At 43.5% G+C, this 17,815-nt stretch overlaps 1 protein-coding gene across 1 annotated transcript in view; it reads left to right on the plus strand.

The window, feature by feature from the left end:
- The first annotated feature begins 1,117 nt into the window (after window positions 1–1,117).
- mapkap1 (MAPK associated protein 1) overlaps window positions 1,118–17,815 on the plus strand; it is a 130,438-nt gene continuing 113,740 nt past the window's right edge. Inside the window, exons 1-2 of the mRNA XM_065017205.1 lie at window positions 1,118–1,308; window positions 14,400–14,972. Coding sequence (XP_064873277.1) covers window positions 14,705–14,972 — 268 coding nt within the window. The 5' untranslated portion in view covers window positions 1,118–1,308; window positions 14,400–14,704. The remainder of the gene's footprint in view (window positions 1,309–14,399; window positions 14,973–17,815) is intronic.

A 17,815-nucleotide genomic window follows, 5' to 3' on the forward strand; every position in this document is an offset into this window, starting at 1 on the left:
TAATTATCCAGTCCGTTTGACTAAGTCTGGCTAATACAGTATTAAAATCATATTTTCTTTCTATACAGTATGTCTATCGTGTCATAACACAGTAGGGGAAAAATACAACTGAGAGCTTTTAGCCCTGTGCCTGATTCAACATTCCAACATTAAATCATTTTAACATTTTGTAAATATTTCCACTTTAATGTTGCCACGGTTTCAAGCGAGAGGCCTATTCCCAAGTAAGGACAGACACTCTTTGTTGATACTCTCGCAATCCCTCTGAAACTGTTGCAGAGGTGCGGGGTGGAATGTTTTTCTGACTTTTCCTCCCTTGAGCTATACGATGACACTGTCTTTTCACTTGACCTTGAAGTAGCAGCGTACCACTCCCAGGAGTTGAGGGAGAGAGGAGCTCCTGTTATGGATGCAGCATTCATCACTGAAATATGCTCCTGTCAAACCCCACTCTATATCCACAGAGCCTGTACGAGTTCCCAGGTAGCCTACAGAGTAAACGGAGCCCCAGTCAGAGGGCTGTGAGTGGATGGCTAGTTACCACATTACATTTTTTTGTGTCATATGAAATATATAAGTTATTCCTTGTTGTTATGGATTGAACACCCTATGCAAATGATGTATTGTATGCATGCAGGCACAAACACAGACACCATTGCACACATGCATAAACATAAACACAAATGCATGAACACTCACACCAAAGATGGTTAGCCTATCTACACACATGCAAAACACTCTCACAAGCACGTAATGTATAATGCTATGGACAGACAAGCTTGCATTCACACATATGCCTATTTCTCTCATCATACATACTGTCTCTTAACAAATGTGTGTGGTGATACGTTTGCACACTAGTATATCACACACACACACTATATAAATATTAAAGACAATTTTCTGCAATCTACACTATGAATTTCAAACCTAATTGTAAAGAAAATAAAAAGTTGTTCAATTCTCTGTGACTGTTCATTGCAATTTATTAATTGGCTATAGGTGAGCGCGTTAATTATTTCCTTAAATATTATTGGTTTAGCCAAACGTCAGTCAAGTTTTGTCTGGGGTGTTGTGTTTGGGGATGGGTCCCTCCCATCTTGCTTTGACACTCCACTTCCGGTGTGTAGGAACTGCATCAACACTGTCAACAGAGGAAATACATTGTCATGGAGTTTATTGTTGATTTTCTAAGAGTTAAAGTTTTTATTTTAGCGTTATTGAAATGAGACACTGTAACTGGACGTATGCACAGATGGTACAGTGTATCTCGGAACTTTCTCTTCCTCGGATAAGGCATGCATAACGGTAGGTTAGCAGGTTTGTAAGGCACAAATACCTAATAGTAGCTAGCGCAAGCCAGGGCCTTGCTAACGTTAGCTAGCTACAGTAAGATTACCATTAGCTAGCTAGTTTAGCCTCTGTTTATTAGGAATTATATAACTACAGTAGTTAGATAAGTGTTTACGCTTGCTCGTTTACATCTTTTGGCTATTTCGACAAGCTCCATCTAGATGGCTACCTAGCTAAAGTAACCAAAATATATGCAGGTAGTTAGCTAGTTAGCGCGCGAGTTGGTTTAGGGGTTTAGCCAAACAACCCAGTAGATAGGTACTATACCCAATTTTCTAGCGAATTTACTAACTATCTTCTACCGGCTATTGTGTTTTGCACAAATTATGATGATGATGCTGCTGTTAGCTTGCTAACGTTACTGCCTAGCTTAGTGTGCAGTGGGTTTGTAGCCAGTTAGCTACAAGCACGCGAGGAAGTTTGAGTTGTCTGCTTCGTTCGTGTTACTCAGGGATGGGCAACTGATGATAGGCCGCAGTGGCTTGCTGATCTGCATACCTACACACATGCAGTCAGAGCCGGCCCTAGCCTTTTGGGGGGGCCTTTGTACCCCTCCCCTCCACCACCACTTTGAGAGGGGAACACTTTAGGGGAGCCCCCTTTTTGTTCATTTCCAGCAATTCTACATATTTTGCTATAGGCAGTAGAGAAGATGTTGCAGTTTTAAAGCAAATTTTCTGCAGTTCTACACATTTTGACAGGGGTGGACAGAAGATTTAGCAATTGAATTGTAATTCTACTCATTTTCCCATGGGGTGGAGAAATTAAAATGAGCAGTTTTACAACACATTTCCTGCAATTTTGCCATTGGGTGGAAATAAATGTTTGCCGTTTTTTTAATGATATCTGAGTGAGATTTACTATCAATCAATGGGGGGACCCGGGTCCGTAATTCGACCTTGGAGACCCGGGTCCATAATTCGACCTTGGAGACCCGGGTCCATAATTCGACCTTGGAGACCCGGGTCCATAATTCGACCTTGGAGACCCGGGTCCATAATTCGACCTTGGAGACCCGGGTCCATAATTCGACCTTGATTACTACAACTGGCTGCTAAACAAATTTACCAATCTAAAAAATGTTAGCTGACATTGGTGACAGTCAATTGAGCCCCCTACCTCCCAGCTCAAAGATAACACCCTGATACTGACCCATAGCTAGGGTGTCAGAACTGTGGGTGGTTATCAGCTAGCTAGCAGACAAAACAAAATGTACACACTTTGTGGCAATACAAGACACTGGTGACACGTTTGCACCTCCTTTTCTGGTGCATGTTTAGGATGTCAACACTCAGGCTGTGAAACAGGTTTTCAGTTCAGTTATTGACTGTAAAGAAGGTTGCATTTTTTGTTGTTGAACATTACAAAGTAAGCAGCCGCTATCAATCTGGCATAGCTAGGTGTTGTGTATGTAGTAGTACAGTAGAAGTCTCTCTCTCTCTGTCTGTCTCTCTCTCTCTCTGTCTGTCTCTCTCCAGATAATAGCACCTATCCCGCCTCTGACTGACACTTACCTATGAGCCTACCCTGTCTCTCTCCATTTAGCCTACTGTAACCAGCATCTTAATCTTCTGCTCCGAAAAAAAAGTGGAGGACTTCGTTGTTGTTGGATGTATTGGGGCATATTTAAGCACAAGTAGGATGCGGTGGAGGAGAATGATGCCATAGCCTACCTGTTGCTCACCTCTGCAAAAAAGGACAGAAAAGGATTTGTCCCCATCATTCAAGTGGTCACTGACACAGTAAAGGGCGGTCCACACCAAGGACGATAACTATACCGATTTAAAATCAAATCAAATCAAATTTATTTATATAGCCCTTCGTACATCAGCTGATATCTCAAAGTGCTGTACAGAAACCCAGCCTAAAACCCCAAACAGCAAACAATGCAGGTGTAAAAGCACGGTGGCTAGGAAAAACTCCCTAGAAAGGCCAAAACCTAGGAAGAAACCTAGAGAGGAACCAGGCTATGTGGGGTGGCCAGTCCTCTTCTGGCTGTGCCGGGTAGAGATTATAACAGAACATGACCAAGATGTTCAAATGTTCATAAATGACCAGCATGGTGGAATAATAGTAAGGCAGAACAGTTGAAACTGGAGCAGCAGCCTAGTCAGGTGGACTGGGGACAGCAAGGAGTCATCATGTCAGGTAGTCCTGGGGCACGGTCCTAGGGCTCAGGTCCTCCGAGAGAGAGAAAGAAAGAGAGAATTAGAGAGAGCATATGTGGGGTGGCCAGTCCTCTTCTGGCTGTGCCGGGTGGAGATTATAACAGAACGTGGCCAAGATGTTCAAATGTTCATAAATGACCAGCATGGTTGAATAATAGTAAGGCAGAACAGTTGAAACTGGAGCAGCAGCATGGCCAGGTGGACTGGGGACAGCAAGGAGTCATCATGTCAGGTAGTCCTGGGACATGGTCCTAGGGCCCAGGCCAGTTGAAACTGGAGCAGCAGCATGGCCAGGTGGACTGGGGACAGCAAGGAGTCATCATGTCAGGTAGTCCTGGGGCATGGTCCTAGGGCTCAGGTCCTCCGAGAGAGAGAAAGAAAGAGAGAAGGAGAGAATTAGAGAACGCACACTTAGATTCACACAGGACACCGAATAGGACAGGAGAAGTACTCCAGATATAACAAACTGACCCTAGCCCCCCGACACATAAACTAATGCAGCATAAATACTGGAGGCTGAGACAGGAGGGGTCAGGAGACACTGTGGCCCCATCCGAGGACACCCCCGGACAGGGCCAAACAGGAAGGATATAACCCCACCCACTTTGCCAAAGCACAGCCCCCACACCACTAGAGGGATATCTTCAACCACCAACTTACCATCCTGAGACAAGGCCGAGTATAGCCCACAAAGATCTCCGCCACAGCTCAACCCAAGGGGGGGGCGCCAACCCAGACAGGCCGACCACAACAGTGAATCAACCCACCCAGGTGACGCACCCCCCCCCAGGGACGGCATGAGAGAGCCCCAGTAAGCCAGTGACTCAGCCCCCGTTGCCATACCAGGCAGTGATGCAACCAGTGATGATGCTCTCAATGGTGCAGCTGTATAACTTTTTGAGGATCTGAGGACCCATGCCAAATCTTTTCAGTCTCCTGAAGGGGAATAGGCTTTGTCGTGCCCTCTTTATGGCTGTATTGGTGTGTTTGGACCATTCTAGTTTGTTGGTGATGTGGACACCAAGGAACTTAAACTACACATAACTATAAAACGTTGGCGGGCATTCACACTAGAGGACAGTTTATCGTTCTACTGTGCTCCTGTCAATCAATTGATCAACTATCCTACTGCACGCTGTAGGTCTATTAATAATGTGGGGAAATTCAAGTGTTTTGTTATAGTGACAACTACAAATAATACTTCAATGTACATGTAATGAAAAATAAGATAGAAACCCACATTTAAATGTAGCAATTCGACAACAAACGCAGCTTATTAAATAACATTTTATTTGTTACATGCTCCGAATACAACAGGTGTAGTAGACCTTACAGTGAAATGCTGAATACAACAGGTGTAGTAGACCTTACAGTGAAATGCTGAATACAACAGATAATACCTTACAGTGAAATGCTGAATACAACAGGTGTAGTAGACCTTACAGTGAAATGCTGAATACAACAGGTGTAGTAGACCTTACAGTGAAATGCTGAATGCAACAGGTGTAGTAGACCTTACAGTGAAATGCTGAATACAACAGGTGTAGTAGACCTTACAGTGAAATGCTGAATACAACAGGTGTAGTAGACCTTACAGTGAAATGCTGAATACAACAGGTGTAGTAGACCTTACAGTGAAATGCTGAATACAACAGGTGTAGTAGACCTTACAGTGAAATGCTGAATACAACAGGTGTAGTAGACCTTACAGTGAAATGCTAAATACAACAGGTGTAGTAGACCTTACAGTAAAATGCTGAATACAACAGGTGTAGTAGACCTTACAGTGAAATGCTGAATACAACAGGTGTAGTAGACCTTACAGTGAAATGCTGAATACAACAGGTGTAGTAGACCTTACAGTGAAATGCTGAATACAACAGGTGTAGCAGACCTTACAGTGAAATGCTGAATACAACAGGTGTAGTAGACCTTACAGTGAAATGCTTACATACAAGCCCTTAACCAACAAAAGTAAGAAAATAAAAGAAATAAAGAGCAGCAGTAAAATAACAGTATCGAGGCTATATACAGGGGGTACCAGTACAGAGTCAATGTGCAGGGGCACAGGTTAGTTGAGGTAATCTGTACTTGTACTTGTAGGTAGAGTTAAAGTGACTATGCATAGATAATAAAGAGTAGCAGCAGTGTAAAAGAGGGGGTGGGACAATACAAATAGTCTGGGTAGCCATTTGATTAGCTGTTCAGGAGTCTTATGGCTTGGGGGTGAAATGCTGAATACAAGCCAGGGGCATAGACTTACAGCTGGTGCCGTTTGTCAACAGGTGTAGTAGACCCTATGACAGTGGTGTCTGGACAATTTTTAGTAGACCTTCATCTGACACTGCCTGGTATAACAGGTGTGTAGATGGCAGTGAAGCTGAATACAACAGGTGAGTAGACCTGGGCAGTGAAGTGCTGAATACAACAGGTGTAGTGACCTTGCGGTCGGATGACCCGAAGCAGTTGCCATACCAGGCAGTGATGCATACAACAGGTGTAGTAGACCAGTGGTGATGCTCTCAATGGTGCAGCTGTATAACTTTTGAGGATCTGAGGACCCAGGTGCCAAGATCTTTTCAGTCTCCTGAAGGGGAATAGGCTTACAACAGGTGTAGTAGACCCTCTTTATGGCTGTATTGGTGTGTTTGGACCATTCTAGTTTGCTCTACAACAGGTGCTCCACTACATCCCCAGTGAAATGAGAATGGGGGATGTAGCTCTTTACCTCCTTTTCCTGTAGTCCACAATCATCTCCTTTGTCTTGATCACGTTCAGGAGAGGTTGTTGTCCTGGCACCACACGGCCAGGTGTCTGACCTCCTACAGTGAAAGGCTGAATACAACAGGTGTAGTAGATCAGGCCAGTGAACTGTTGTGTTGTAATGGCTTAATAATGGTGTCGGAGTCGTGTGCCTGTCCATGCAGTCGTGGGTGAACAGGGAGTACAGGAGGGGACTGAGCACGCACCCCTGAGGGGCCCCAGTGTTGAGGATCAGTGTGGTAGATGTGTTGTTACCTACCACCTGGGGGCATCCCGTCAGCCTGTGCGTCTTACATTTTTACATCATGTCATTGCTTGCCTCGTTGCTCAAGTGGTTTGCTAGTAGGCTCCTTCTGACTCTGTCAGTCATGGATCATCTGTCTCTCAAGTATTACCAGTTACGAAGGAAAGCTCACTGTGCACCTTGCTTGTCCTCTCCCATTCGAGTGGCTATTCCTCACGCACCTATAACCTGGAGCGCTTCAATAGAACACGTTTTTGATTGGTTGTTGTTGATGTTGTATCCGGGGGGGTTAGCAATAGTTATCCACAATTGTTGTAGTTACAATGCATTCGGAAAGTATTCAGACCCCTTCCCTTTTTCCACATTTTGTTATGTTACAGCCTTATTCTAAAATTGATTAAATTTTTTCTCCCCTCATCAATCCACACACAATAACCCATAATGACATCACAATACCCCATAATGACAAAGTGAAAGCAGGTTTTTAGAATTGTTTTGAAAATGTATTAAAAACAGAAATGCCTTATTTACCCTTTGCTATGGGATTCGAAATTGAGCTCAGGTTCATCCTGTTTCCATTGATCATCCTTGAGATCTTTCTACAGCTTAATTGGAGTCCACCTGTGGTAAATTCAATTGATTGGACATGATTTGGAAAGGCACACACCTGTTTATGTAAGGTCCCACAGTTGACAGTGCAAGTCAGAGCAAAAACAAAGCCATGAGGATTAAGGAATTGTCCATATAGTTCTGAGACAGGATTGTGTCAAGGCACAGATCTGGGGAAGTGAACCAAAAGTCCCCAAGAACACAGTGGCCTCCATCATTTGTTAAATGGAAGAAGTTTGGAACCACCAAGACTATTCCTAGTTCTGGCCGCCTGGGCAATCAGGGGAGAAGGGCCTTGGTCAGCGAGGTGACCAAGAAGCTGATTGTCACTCTGACAGAGCTCCAGAGTTCCTCTGTGGAGATAGGGGAACCTTCCAGAAGGACAACCATCTCTGCAGCACTTCTACTAAGTTTTTAACTTACTAGTTATCTAAGCAAGCTGTCTGAATTAATAAGGTGAGGGGGCAAATAAATTCATTAAAAATCCTACAATGTGATTTTCAGGATTTTTTTCTTCTCATTTTGTCTGTCATAGTTGAAGTGTACCTATGATGAAAATTACAGGCTTCTCATCTTTTTAAGTGGGAGAACTTGCACAATTGGTGGCTGACTAAATACTTTTTTGCCCCACTGTATATACTGTGTATATATAAGTCTAATTTATATGTTAATGTTTTTAAATGTATATGAATTGGAAAATATTTTTGTCTGTAATGTCTCGTACCCCAGGAAGACTAGCTGTCACCGTTGGCTAATGCACCTCTCTTATTCAGAGGGGTTGGGTTAAATGCGGAAGACGCATTTCAGGTGAATGCATTGTTTTACAACTCACTAGGTATCCCCCTTTCCCTGACTTAGATACACTATTACCATCTAGGGCTGCACAATTAATCAACATTTTTATCGAAATTGTGATATTGACCTGCAATATCCATATTGCAAGATGCTGTGATTTCTTTTGAGGGGAACGCCACACAGTCCGTTTTTATAGTTTATTCTGTTTTTCGTCTCTTCACTGCTTTCCCACACACCAAACCCTGTACCTTGTCACTCAAGCAGGCACAGTTGGCTTGACTGTTGCATTCAGTCTCTCAATTTGAGTCTTCATGCTTCTGTTAGCCACTGCATGCAGTAAAAAACAAAGCTGTTTTCAACTTTGCTTCTTTGTATAAATCAACGTTTTCTGTATTATATTATTGGTTTGTGTAAATGTATCTCTGCAAAACGCTAGTTAGTCTTAGCAAGATCCACATGTGCTTAAAAAACAAATCTCATGCTTATCTCTAACTAGCTAACTGGCTAAATAAATGCACAAAACTTGCAAATATTATTGAGCTAGGAAGGGAAATCTGGCTAGCAAATGTTAGCTCTAGTGGTGTCAGCATGTTGTTTGTGCAACAATGTTCTGAATCAGAGTGGAAGCATATTCTAAAACCTTTGTCTGAATGTAACATGAATTCAAATGTAATTAGGGTCCCCTGGGAAACACTGACCAACACTTTGGTTCCTAGGACCCTGTCACAACAACTCTTATACCTGGCTTTTTATTTATTGTCATGCCAAACAACACCAATCATATAATTATATATATATACCATTTAGCAGACGCTTTTATCCAAAGCAACTTATGTGTGCATTTGTTTTTACATATTGGTTGTCTCGGGAATCCAACTCACGATCCTGGCAACCCAAGTATTTTGATCTAAAAAGCAATTGAAATCGCAATATTTAGATTAAAAAAAAAAATCATAATTAGAGTTTTTGCCCATATCCTGCAGCCCTATTACCATCTATTGATCAGACAAGGTGAACATATTCAAGCCTAGGTATTGATCAGATGGAGTGAACGTATTCTAGCCTAGGTATTGATCAGAAGGAATGAACATATTCAAGCCTAGGTATTCATCAGAAGGAGTGAACGTATTCTAGCCTAGGTATTGATCAGAAGGAGTGAACGTATTCAAGCCTAGGTATTCATCAGAAGGAATGAACATATTCAAGCCTAGGTATTCATCAGAAGGAGTGAACGTATTCTAGCCTAGGTATTGATCAGAAGGAGTGAACGTATTCAAGCCTAGGTATTCATCAGATATTCTAGCCTAGGTATTGATCAGATGGAGTGCGTATTCTAGCCTAGGTATTGATCAGAAGGAGTGAACGTATTCTAGCCAAGGTATTGATCAGATGGAGTGAGCGTATTCTAGCCTAGGTATTGATCAGATGGAGTGAACGTATTCTAGCCTAGGTATTGATCAGATGGAGTGAACGTATTCTAGCCTAGGTATTGATCAGAAGGAATGAACATATTCAAGCCTAGGTATTGATCAGAAGGAGTGAACGTATTCTAGCCAAGGTATTGATCAGAAGGAGTGAACGTATTCAAGCCTAGGTATTCATCAGATGGAGTGAACGTATTCTAGCCTAGGTATTGATCAGATGGAGTGAGCGTATTCTAGCCTAGGTATTGATCAGAAGGAGTGAACGTATTCTAGCCAAGGTATTGATCAGATGGAGTGAGCGTATTCTAGCCTAGGTATTGATCAGATGGAGTGAACGTATTCTAGCCTAGGTATTGATCAGATGGAGTGAACGTATTCTAGCCTAGGTATTGATCAGAAGGAATGAACATATTCAAGCCTAGGTATTGATCAGAAGGAGTGAACGTATTCTAGCCAAGGTATTGATCAGATGGAGTGAGCGTATTCTAGCCTAGGTATTGATCAGATGGAGTGAACGTATTCTAGCCTAGGTATTGATTAGGCGGAGTGAACGTATTCTAGCCAAGGTATTGATCAGATGGAGTGAACGTATTCTAGCCTAGGTATTGATCAGATGGAGTGAACGTATTCTAGCCTAGGTATTGATCAGATGGAGTGAACGTATTCTAGCCTAGGTATTGATCAGAAGGAGTGAGCGTATTCTAGCCAAGGTATTGATCAGATGGAGTGAACGTATTCTAGCCAAGGTATTGATCAGATGGAGTGAACGTATTCTAGCCTAGGTATTGATCAGATGGAGTGAACGTATTCTAGCCTAGGTATTGATTAGGCGGAGTGAACGTATTCTAGCCAAGGTATTGATCAGATGGAGTGAACGTATTCTAGCCTAGGTATTGATCAGATGGAGTGAACGTATTCTAGCCTAGGTATTGATTAGGCGGAGTGAACGTATTCTAGCCTAGGTATTGATCAGATGGAGTGAACGTATTCTAGCCTAGGTATTGATCAGATGGAGTGAACGTATTCTAGCCTAGGTATTGATCAGATGGAGTGAACGTATTCTAACCTAGGTATTGATTAGGTGGAGTGAACGTATTCTAGCCTAGGTATTGATCAGATGGAGTGAACGTATTCTAGCCTAGGTATTGATCAGATGGAGTGAACGTATTCTAGCCTAGGTATTGATCAGATGGAGTGAACGTATTCTAGCCTAGGTATTGATTAGGCGGAGTGAACGTATTCTAGCCTAGGTATTGATCAGATGGAGTGAACGTATTCTAGCCTAGGTATTGATTAGGCGGAGTGAACGTATTCTAGCCTAGGTATTGATTAGGCGGAGTGAACGTATTCTAGCCTAGGTATTGATTAGGCGGAGTGAACGTATTCTAGCCTAGGTATTGATTAGGCGGAGTGAACGTATTTTCCGCCTCCTTCATGGTTTACAGATGACATAGGCCAGGGCTCTCCAACCCTGTTCCTGGAGAGCTACTGTTCTGTAGGTTTTCACTCCAACCCTGTTCCTGGAGAGCTACTGTTCTGTAGGTTTTCACTCCAACCCTGTTCCTGGAGAGCTACTGTTCTGTAGGTTTTCACTCCAACCCTGTTCCTGGAAGCTACCATACTGTAGGTATACTGTAGGTCAACTCCAACCCTGTTCTTGGAGAGCTACTGTTCTGTAGGTTTTCACTCCAACCCTGTTCCTGGAGAGCTACTGTTCTGTAGGTTTTCACTCCAACCCTGTTCCTGGAGAGCTACTGTTCTGTAGGTTTTCACTCCAACCCTGTTCCTGGAGAGCTACTGTTCTGTAGGTTTTCACTCCAACCCTGTTCCTGGAGAGCTACTGTTCTGTAGGTTTTCACTCCAACCCTGTTCCTGGAAGCTACCATACTGTAGGTATACTGTAGGTCAACTCCAACCCTGTTCTTGGAGAGCTACTGTTCTGTAGGTTTTCACTCCAATCCTGTTCCTGGAGAGCTACTGTCCAGTAGGTTTTCACTCCAACCCCAGTCTAGAACACCTGATTGTAATAATTAGCTGGTTGATAAGCTGAACCAGGTTAGTTACAACTGGAGTTGAGTTAAAACCTACAGGAGGGCAGTTCTACAGGAACAGGGTTGGAGTTAAAACCTACAGGAGGGCAGTTCTACAGGAACAGGGTTGGAGTTAAAACCTACAGGAGGGCAGTTCTACAGGAACAGGGTTGGAGTTAAAACCTACAGGAGGGCAGTTCTACAGGAACAGGGTTGGAGTTAAAACCTACAGGAGGGCAGTTCTACAGGAACAGGGTTGGAGTTAAAACCTACAGGAGGGCAGTTCTACAGGAACAGGGTTGGAGTTATAACCTACAGGAGGGCAGTTCTACAGGAACAGGGTTGGAGACCCCTGACATAGGCTATTCTGTGTTCTCCTCGTCCCTTTCCACATCATGATAGGACTTCTAAGGCCGGGCGATCTGTCTGATTGACACCACTTCATCACCTACTTACGACTGCTAAAGTGTTTTTGCCGTGACAGCCTGACTGGCGTACAGGTTCCACAGAAAGCGGGAGAGGTGTTGTCATATTTCACCTAGGCGTCCCTCAGCAAAGCCATCATTATTTAATTACCTTTTTTTAATTAGCCAATTAGCAATGCTCTATAGTTATGTAATGCTATGTGCCGGTCTAAGTGAGATGGTGCTGGAGTAGTAGGCTAGATTAACAGTTGTTTTCCTACTGGAAGCTAACATATAGCAGGTTTTGGATTGGTTGTTGAAGGAGTTCTTATTGTATTCGACCTAGACTCTGAAACAGTCGCTGTGCCTAGAACTCTGTCTCTCCTTGCCCGTCGCTCCCTTTGTTCTGTTTGGGGTGTGTTCTGCTTGATCTGAGGCCGTTTGAGATGAAACTGCCGATCAGAGTTATGTAACCACGGACAGATTGGTTTTACTTGGCGTGCGGCACGTTTTCCTTGCATTAGGCTCTAGACTTAGGCTCCATCAACCATCCTTTTTGTTAGTGCTCGTCTTTTCACCAGATTTTTAGGCCTAGTGAACATTTTCCCGTTGTGTTCAGATTCAGAAGGGAATCAAAATCATTCACTCTCTTTACCTAATGTCTTATCTTTTTTAAATATTTTTTTTTACATTTGGTTCCCACCTTTTTTCTCATTTCCTCTAGAACAGGGATGGGCAACTTTGATGGCCGTGGGAGGGGCCACAAAACATCTAAACTTTGATGGCCGTGGGAGGGGCCACAAAACATCTAAACTTTGGCCGTGGGAGGGGCCACAAAACATCTAAACTTTGATGGCCGTGGGAGGGGCCTCAAAACATCTCAACTCGTCTTGGAGCAAAACGTTTTAGCGGCTCCCCTCTTCACAGTGAGGACAACAAATATTTGAACGTTTTTTAAAGTTAATTTCTACACATTTTTCCATGAGGTGGAGAGAAGATTTTGCAACTTTTACAACTCATTTCATGCAATTTAATTTTTGTTGTGGGGTGGAGAGAGAAAATGGCTGTTTCTCTTATGATATCTGATTATCAATGGGGCCCACCCCCCGGTCGTAAATTCGACCATGCTTAATCCAAGTTCAGATACTTTTCTATATATTGAAAAGTATGCGACACCCGTTGCTGACAGGAGTTTAAAATCAAGCACACAGCCATGCAATCTCCATAGACAAACATTGGCAGTAGAATGGCCATTACTGAAGAGCTTGATTTTCAATGTGGCACAAGTCAGTTTGTCAAATTTCTGCCCTGTTAGAGCTGACCCCGGTCAACTGTAATAAGTGCTGTTATTGTGAAGTGGATACATCTTGGAGCAACAACGATGCAGCCGTGAAGTGGTAGGCCACACAAGCTCACGGAACGGGATCTCTGAAGTGCGTAGCTCGAACAAATCTGTGTCCTGGTTTGCAATACTCACTACCGAGTTCCAAACGGCCTCTGGAAGCAACGTCAGCACAATAACTGTTTGTCAGGAGCTTCATGAAATGAGTTTCCATGGCCGAGCAGCCGCACACAAGCATAAGATCACCATGCGCTATACCGTACGTTGGCTGGAGTGGTGCAAAGTTCGCCGCCATTGGGCTCTGGAGCAGTGGAAACGCGTTCTCTGGAGTGATGAATCACTCTTCACCATCTGGCAATCAGACGGACGAATCTGGGTTTGGCGGATGCCAGGAGAAACTCTACCTGTCCCAATGCATAGTGCCAACAGTAAAGTTTGGTGGAGGAGGAATAATGGTCTGGAGCTGTTTTTCATGGTTCGGGCCCCTTAGTTCCAGCGAAGGGGAATCTTAACGCTGCAGCATACAATGATATTCTAGACGATTCTGTGCTTCCAACTTTGTGGCAACAGTTTGGGGAAGACCCTTTCCTGTTTCAGCATGACAATGCCCCAGTGTACAAAGCGAGGTCCATACAGAAATGGTTTGTCGAGATCAGTATGGAATAACTTGACTGGCCTGCACAGAGTCCTGACCTCAACCCCATGAATTGGAACGCTGACTGCGAGCCAGGCCTAATAGCACAACATAAATGTCCAAACTCACCAATGCTCCTGTGGCTGCATGGAAGCAAGTCCCCACAGCAATGTTCCCAGAAGATTGGAGGCAGTTATAGCAGCAAAGGAGGGACCAACTCCATATTAATGCCCACAAGCAGGTGTCCACATACTTTTGATCATGTAATGTAGCTGGTCATGAGACTAACTTACCAATCTAAAACTGTTTTGCTGAAATGGGCCAATTGAATGACTGTCAGTGACTGTCATAACATTAGAACTACTGATGAAGAACCACATTTCCAAATTGCACCTTAACAGATCTAGAAATCAAAGTATTGATCCACAGGCCTACAAAAGGTGTGTCTGTCCACCAATTGCTCACCCCTGCTCTAAGAAAGCAACTGGTGAAAATGCTTCGCTCTTAAACAGGTGTTTAGTTAGCCTCAGAAGAAATATGGAGAGCGTGGCTAATGAATTGAATACATAATTTCCCTTCCTTGTGTTGCATATTGTGGGCAGACACTAATCTCTCCTAACTCTGCCCCAACAGGCTGGCACACATGTCCCATGGAGAGGAGAAAATAACCCCGAAGAGGAGAAGGAAAAAGAAGACGTCTCTGTTGCCCGGCTCCTAAAGTGATCAAGCACTCTGAGAGAGAGAGAGAGCTAGAGAGAGAGAGAGAGAGAGAGAGCGAGAGAGAGCGAGAAGAGAGAGAGCGAGAGAGAGAGAGAGAGAGCGAGAGAGAGAGAGAGCGCGAGAGAGAGAGAGCGACAGACAGACAGACAGACAGACAGACAGACAGACAGACAGGTAAGATCGAAGGGGGAAACAGAAACAAAGCAGTGAAACAAACAATGGCTTTCTTGGACAACCCAGCCATTATCTTGGCCCACATCCGGCAGTCCCATGTGACCAGCGATGACACGGGCATGTGTGAGATGGTGCTAATCGACCACGACGTGGACCTGGAGAAGTGGCAGCTGGCCTCGGTGCCCGGCAGCAGTGGGGGTTCACTGGGTTCGGGCTCCCTAGGCGAAGGGGAGAACCCGGGCTGCGACCTCTCCCAGTCATTGGACATCACCTCCAGCTGGGACTTTGGCATCCGTCGGCGCTCCAACACAGGTAAACAATAGGGGGCTCTGACTGTGGCGGGAGAACCAGTTAGTGGACGAGCGAGCCGTTTGTTGGGGCCTGCCGTGCGGAATCCAGATCAGTGGTTTACTCACAGAGGCTAGTTGGCCGGTGGTGTGGTGCTTTTTGTTATAGAAGGCAGCAATACAACAGGTTAATGCAGTATGTTTAGTAGAGAGCAGGTTGGGGTCACTTCCTAATTAGCCTTGTGAATGAATTGCAGAAGTCCACATAGAAAATAGTGGTCAATATGTCATTCCCTTCCTGAATTAATTGGACTGAATTGGAATGGAATTGACCCCAGCTGTAAAGTCTGTCTTTGAAAATCACATGTATTACCCCATGAACAAGCTTATATAAACCACCAGGGAAATATAATTATACAATTAGACTAAATAAAAGTTTCTCTGACAAAAGCCTGGTGTTAATCAGACGTGGGTTTCAAAAGTATTTTGTTTTCTTACAACTACTTTGAGCGTTTGAGCAAGCCTGCTTGGAGCGCTAGGTGGGTGGGGTTTACACTTTTGGAACTATTCCATTTGTTCCCTTGCGTCAGGCAAGCTCAATCGAGCGCCGCTAAAGTATTTGAAATAAAACAAATACAATTTGAACCCAGGCTTGGGGTTTATTGACCATGTTACCCCAGAGGAATTATTGTGGTTGGGTGCACCGAGCAGAACTCAGAACAGTTGGGCCTAGTGGCTGTGAAAGTGGTGTTTGACAGAGGCTGCTTGGTACACGCTGCTCATTTAATGTCCCTGGGCTTGTGATTTTCAGAGGTGGACGTTTACATTTTTACACGTTTATTTTGAATGCTTCATTTGGTCTTTGGTAAACTTAGCATTGATTTTTCTTATTTTGTTTCATTGGTCCACAGAATATTTCCCCATTTAGGCTTGTTTCGATGGGTTTTCGTAAAGTTCAATGGGGGGGGGGGGGGGGTTATTTTCTCTTTCAGTGTTTACCAATGACCAAATGAAGCATTCATTGAAAAGAACACCCTCCCTACAATCATACATGGGGGGGTTTGGTAATACTGTGGGGTTGTTTTGCTGCCTCTGGTACTGGGGGCCTTGAATGTGTACAAGACATTAGGAAATTATCAAAGTATTTTTGGGGTGCAATTTTCAACCCAGTGTCCTTAAACTGGGTCTAGGTTTTTGGGCCTTCCAGCAGGACAACAACTCAAAACAAACATTTTAAAAAAGCACCCATGAATGGTTCAAGAAATAACACTAGCCTGTTCTGGAGTGGCCAGCGATGAGTTCAGAGTTGAAAACAACAGTTGTCAGAAGGCACCACTCAAACATTGACAAATTGATAGCAGTTTGCAACTAAAGAGTGGGCCAAATTGCCAGCAGAAAGCTTCAGCTACAAGAAGCATTTGTCTGCAGATGTCTTCAGCAAAGGCTGTTGAACCAACTATTAGCTATTGGTTGCCAACCATTTTGTCAATACCATTGGTTTTTATTTTCTTCATTCTAATTGTAATCTTAAGTGACCCCGAAAAAAAACATTTTCTGTAGTTTTGACAATCCAATACCAATTTGTAGAGACCAAAAGGTTTTTAAAATTTCAACTCATTTGAGGAGAATTGTATTTATTTATTTTTATTTAACCTTTATTTAACTAGGCAAGTCAGTTAAGAACACATTTTTATTTAGTTTGGCATACACTGGCCAAACACTAACCTGGACGACGCCGGGACAGTTGTGATACAGCCTGGAATCGAACCAGGGTCTGTAGTGACGCCTCTAGCACTGAGATGCAGTTCCTTAGACCGCTGCGCCACTCGGGAGCCCACAAGAAATAGGGAATTATTTAAGAAAAGTGCAACGGTGCCCCTGCCAATATATTTGTGCTTCGCCCAGTGCTTGAAGCGATACATTGTGTTTGGTTTGCAGTGCCACTTTGTAGTACAGTCAACAAAGCACCACTATACTGAGAAGGATTCTTATTTTGTGAACGATTTCACACCAATGTTTTAATTGTTTGGGTCAGGATGAGGGTAGATTGTGTTTTTTTTTTTAAATGTATTTTTATTTAACTCGGCAAGCCAGTTAAGAACAAATTCTTATTTACAATGATGGCCTACTGGGGAACAGTGGGTTAACTGCCTGTTCAGGGGCAGAACGACATTTTTTTTTTTTTTTTTTTTTAACCTCTGGGATTCAATCTAGCAACCTTTCAGTTACTAGTCCAACGCTCTAACCACTAGGCTACCTGCCGTTGTGAAGTAAGGTGTGTATTGGACCTGTGGCCTTCCTCTTGGTAGTTCAGGTGTCAGAATTTATTATCCAAGAAATTAAACCACGCTGTACTTGGTACAGTGAATGCTGATTGGTTGTCTCAAAAATCAAACGGACAATAATATGTTTTCTTGGACAAATTCAAGTTTGGGTTCACGGCTCCCGAGGCCTTCATGGTCCACGACGTTTTTCTTAATGTCTTTGTTTATTTTTCTCTCTCCTTCTTCTCTTGGTTTTATGGACGGTTGGCGCAGCAGTTGTGGGCAGAAGCCATGGCAATCAGGGGGTCGCCGGGGCTTGATTTGTATGTAAATGGAAATTATGCCTTTTGTTCGCTCTGTTGCCCAAATGAAAAAGGACCTGCCTTTTTGTCGTTAACCCTTTCACTCATGGACATCAGCTCTTGAGGACCTTGAAGTGCTTATCAATGAAGGGTTATCTGTAGAGGTAGGCTAATGGATAATGTATAACATGTTATTGAGTAGCCATGGATAACATGTTATTGAGGAGCCATGGATAACATGTTATTGAGGAGCCATGGATAACATGTTATTGAGGAGCCATGGATAACATGTTATTGAGGAG

This window comes from Oncorhynchus nerka, linkage group LG4 (genome assembly GCF_034236695.1).
Source record: "Oncorhynchus nerka isolate Pitt River linkage group LG4, Oner_Uvic_2.0, whole genome shotgun sequence".
NCBI classification, from domain to species: domain Eukaryota; kingdom Metazoa; phylum Chordata; class Actinopteri; order Salmoniformes; family Salmonidae; genus Oncorhynchus; species Oncorhynchus nerka.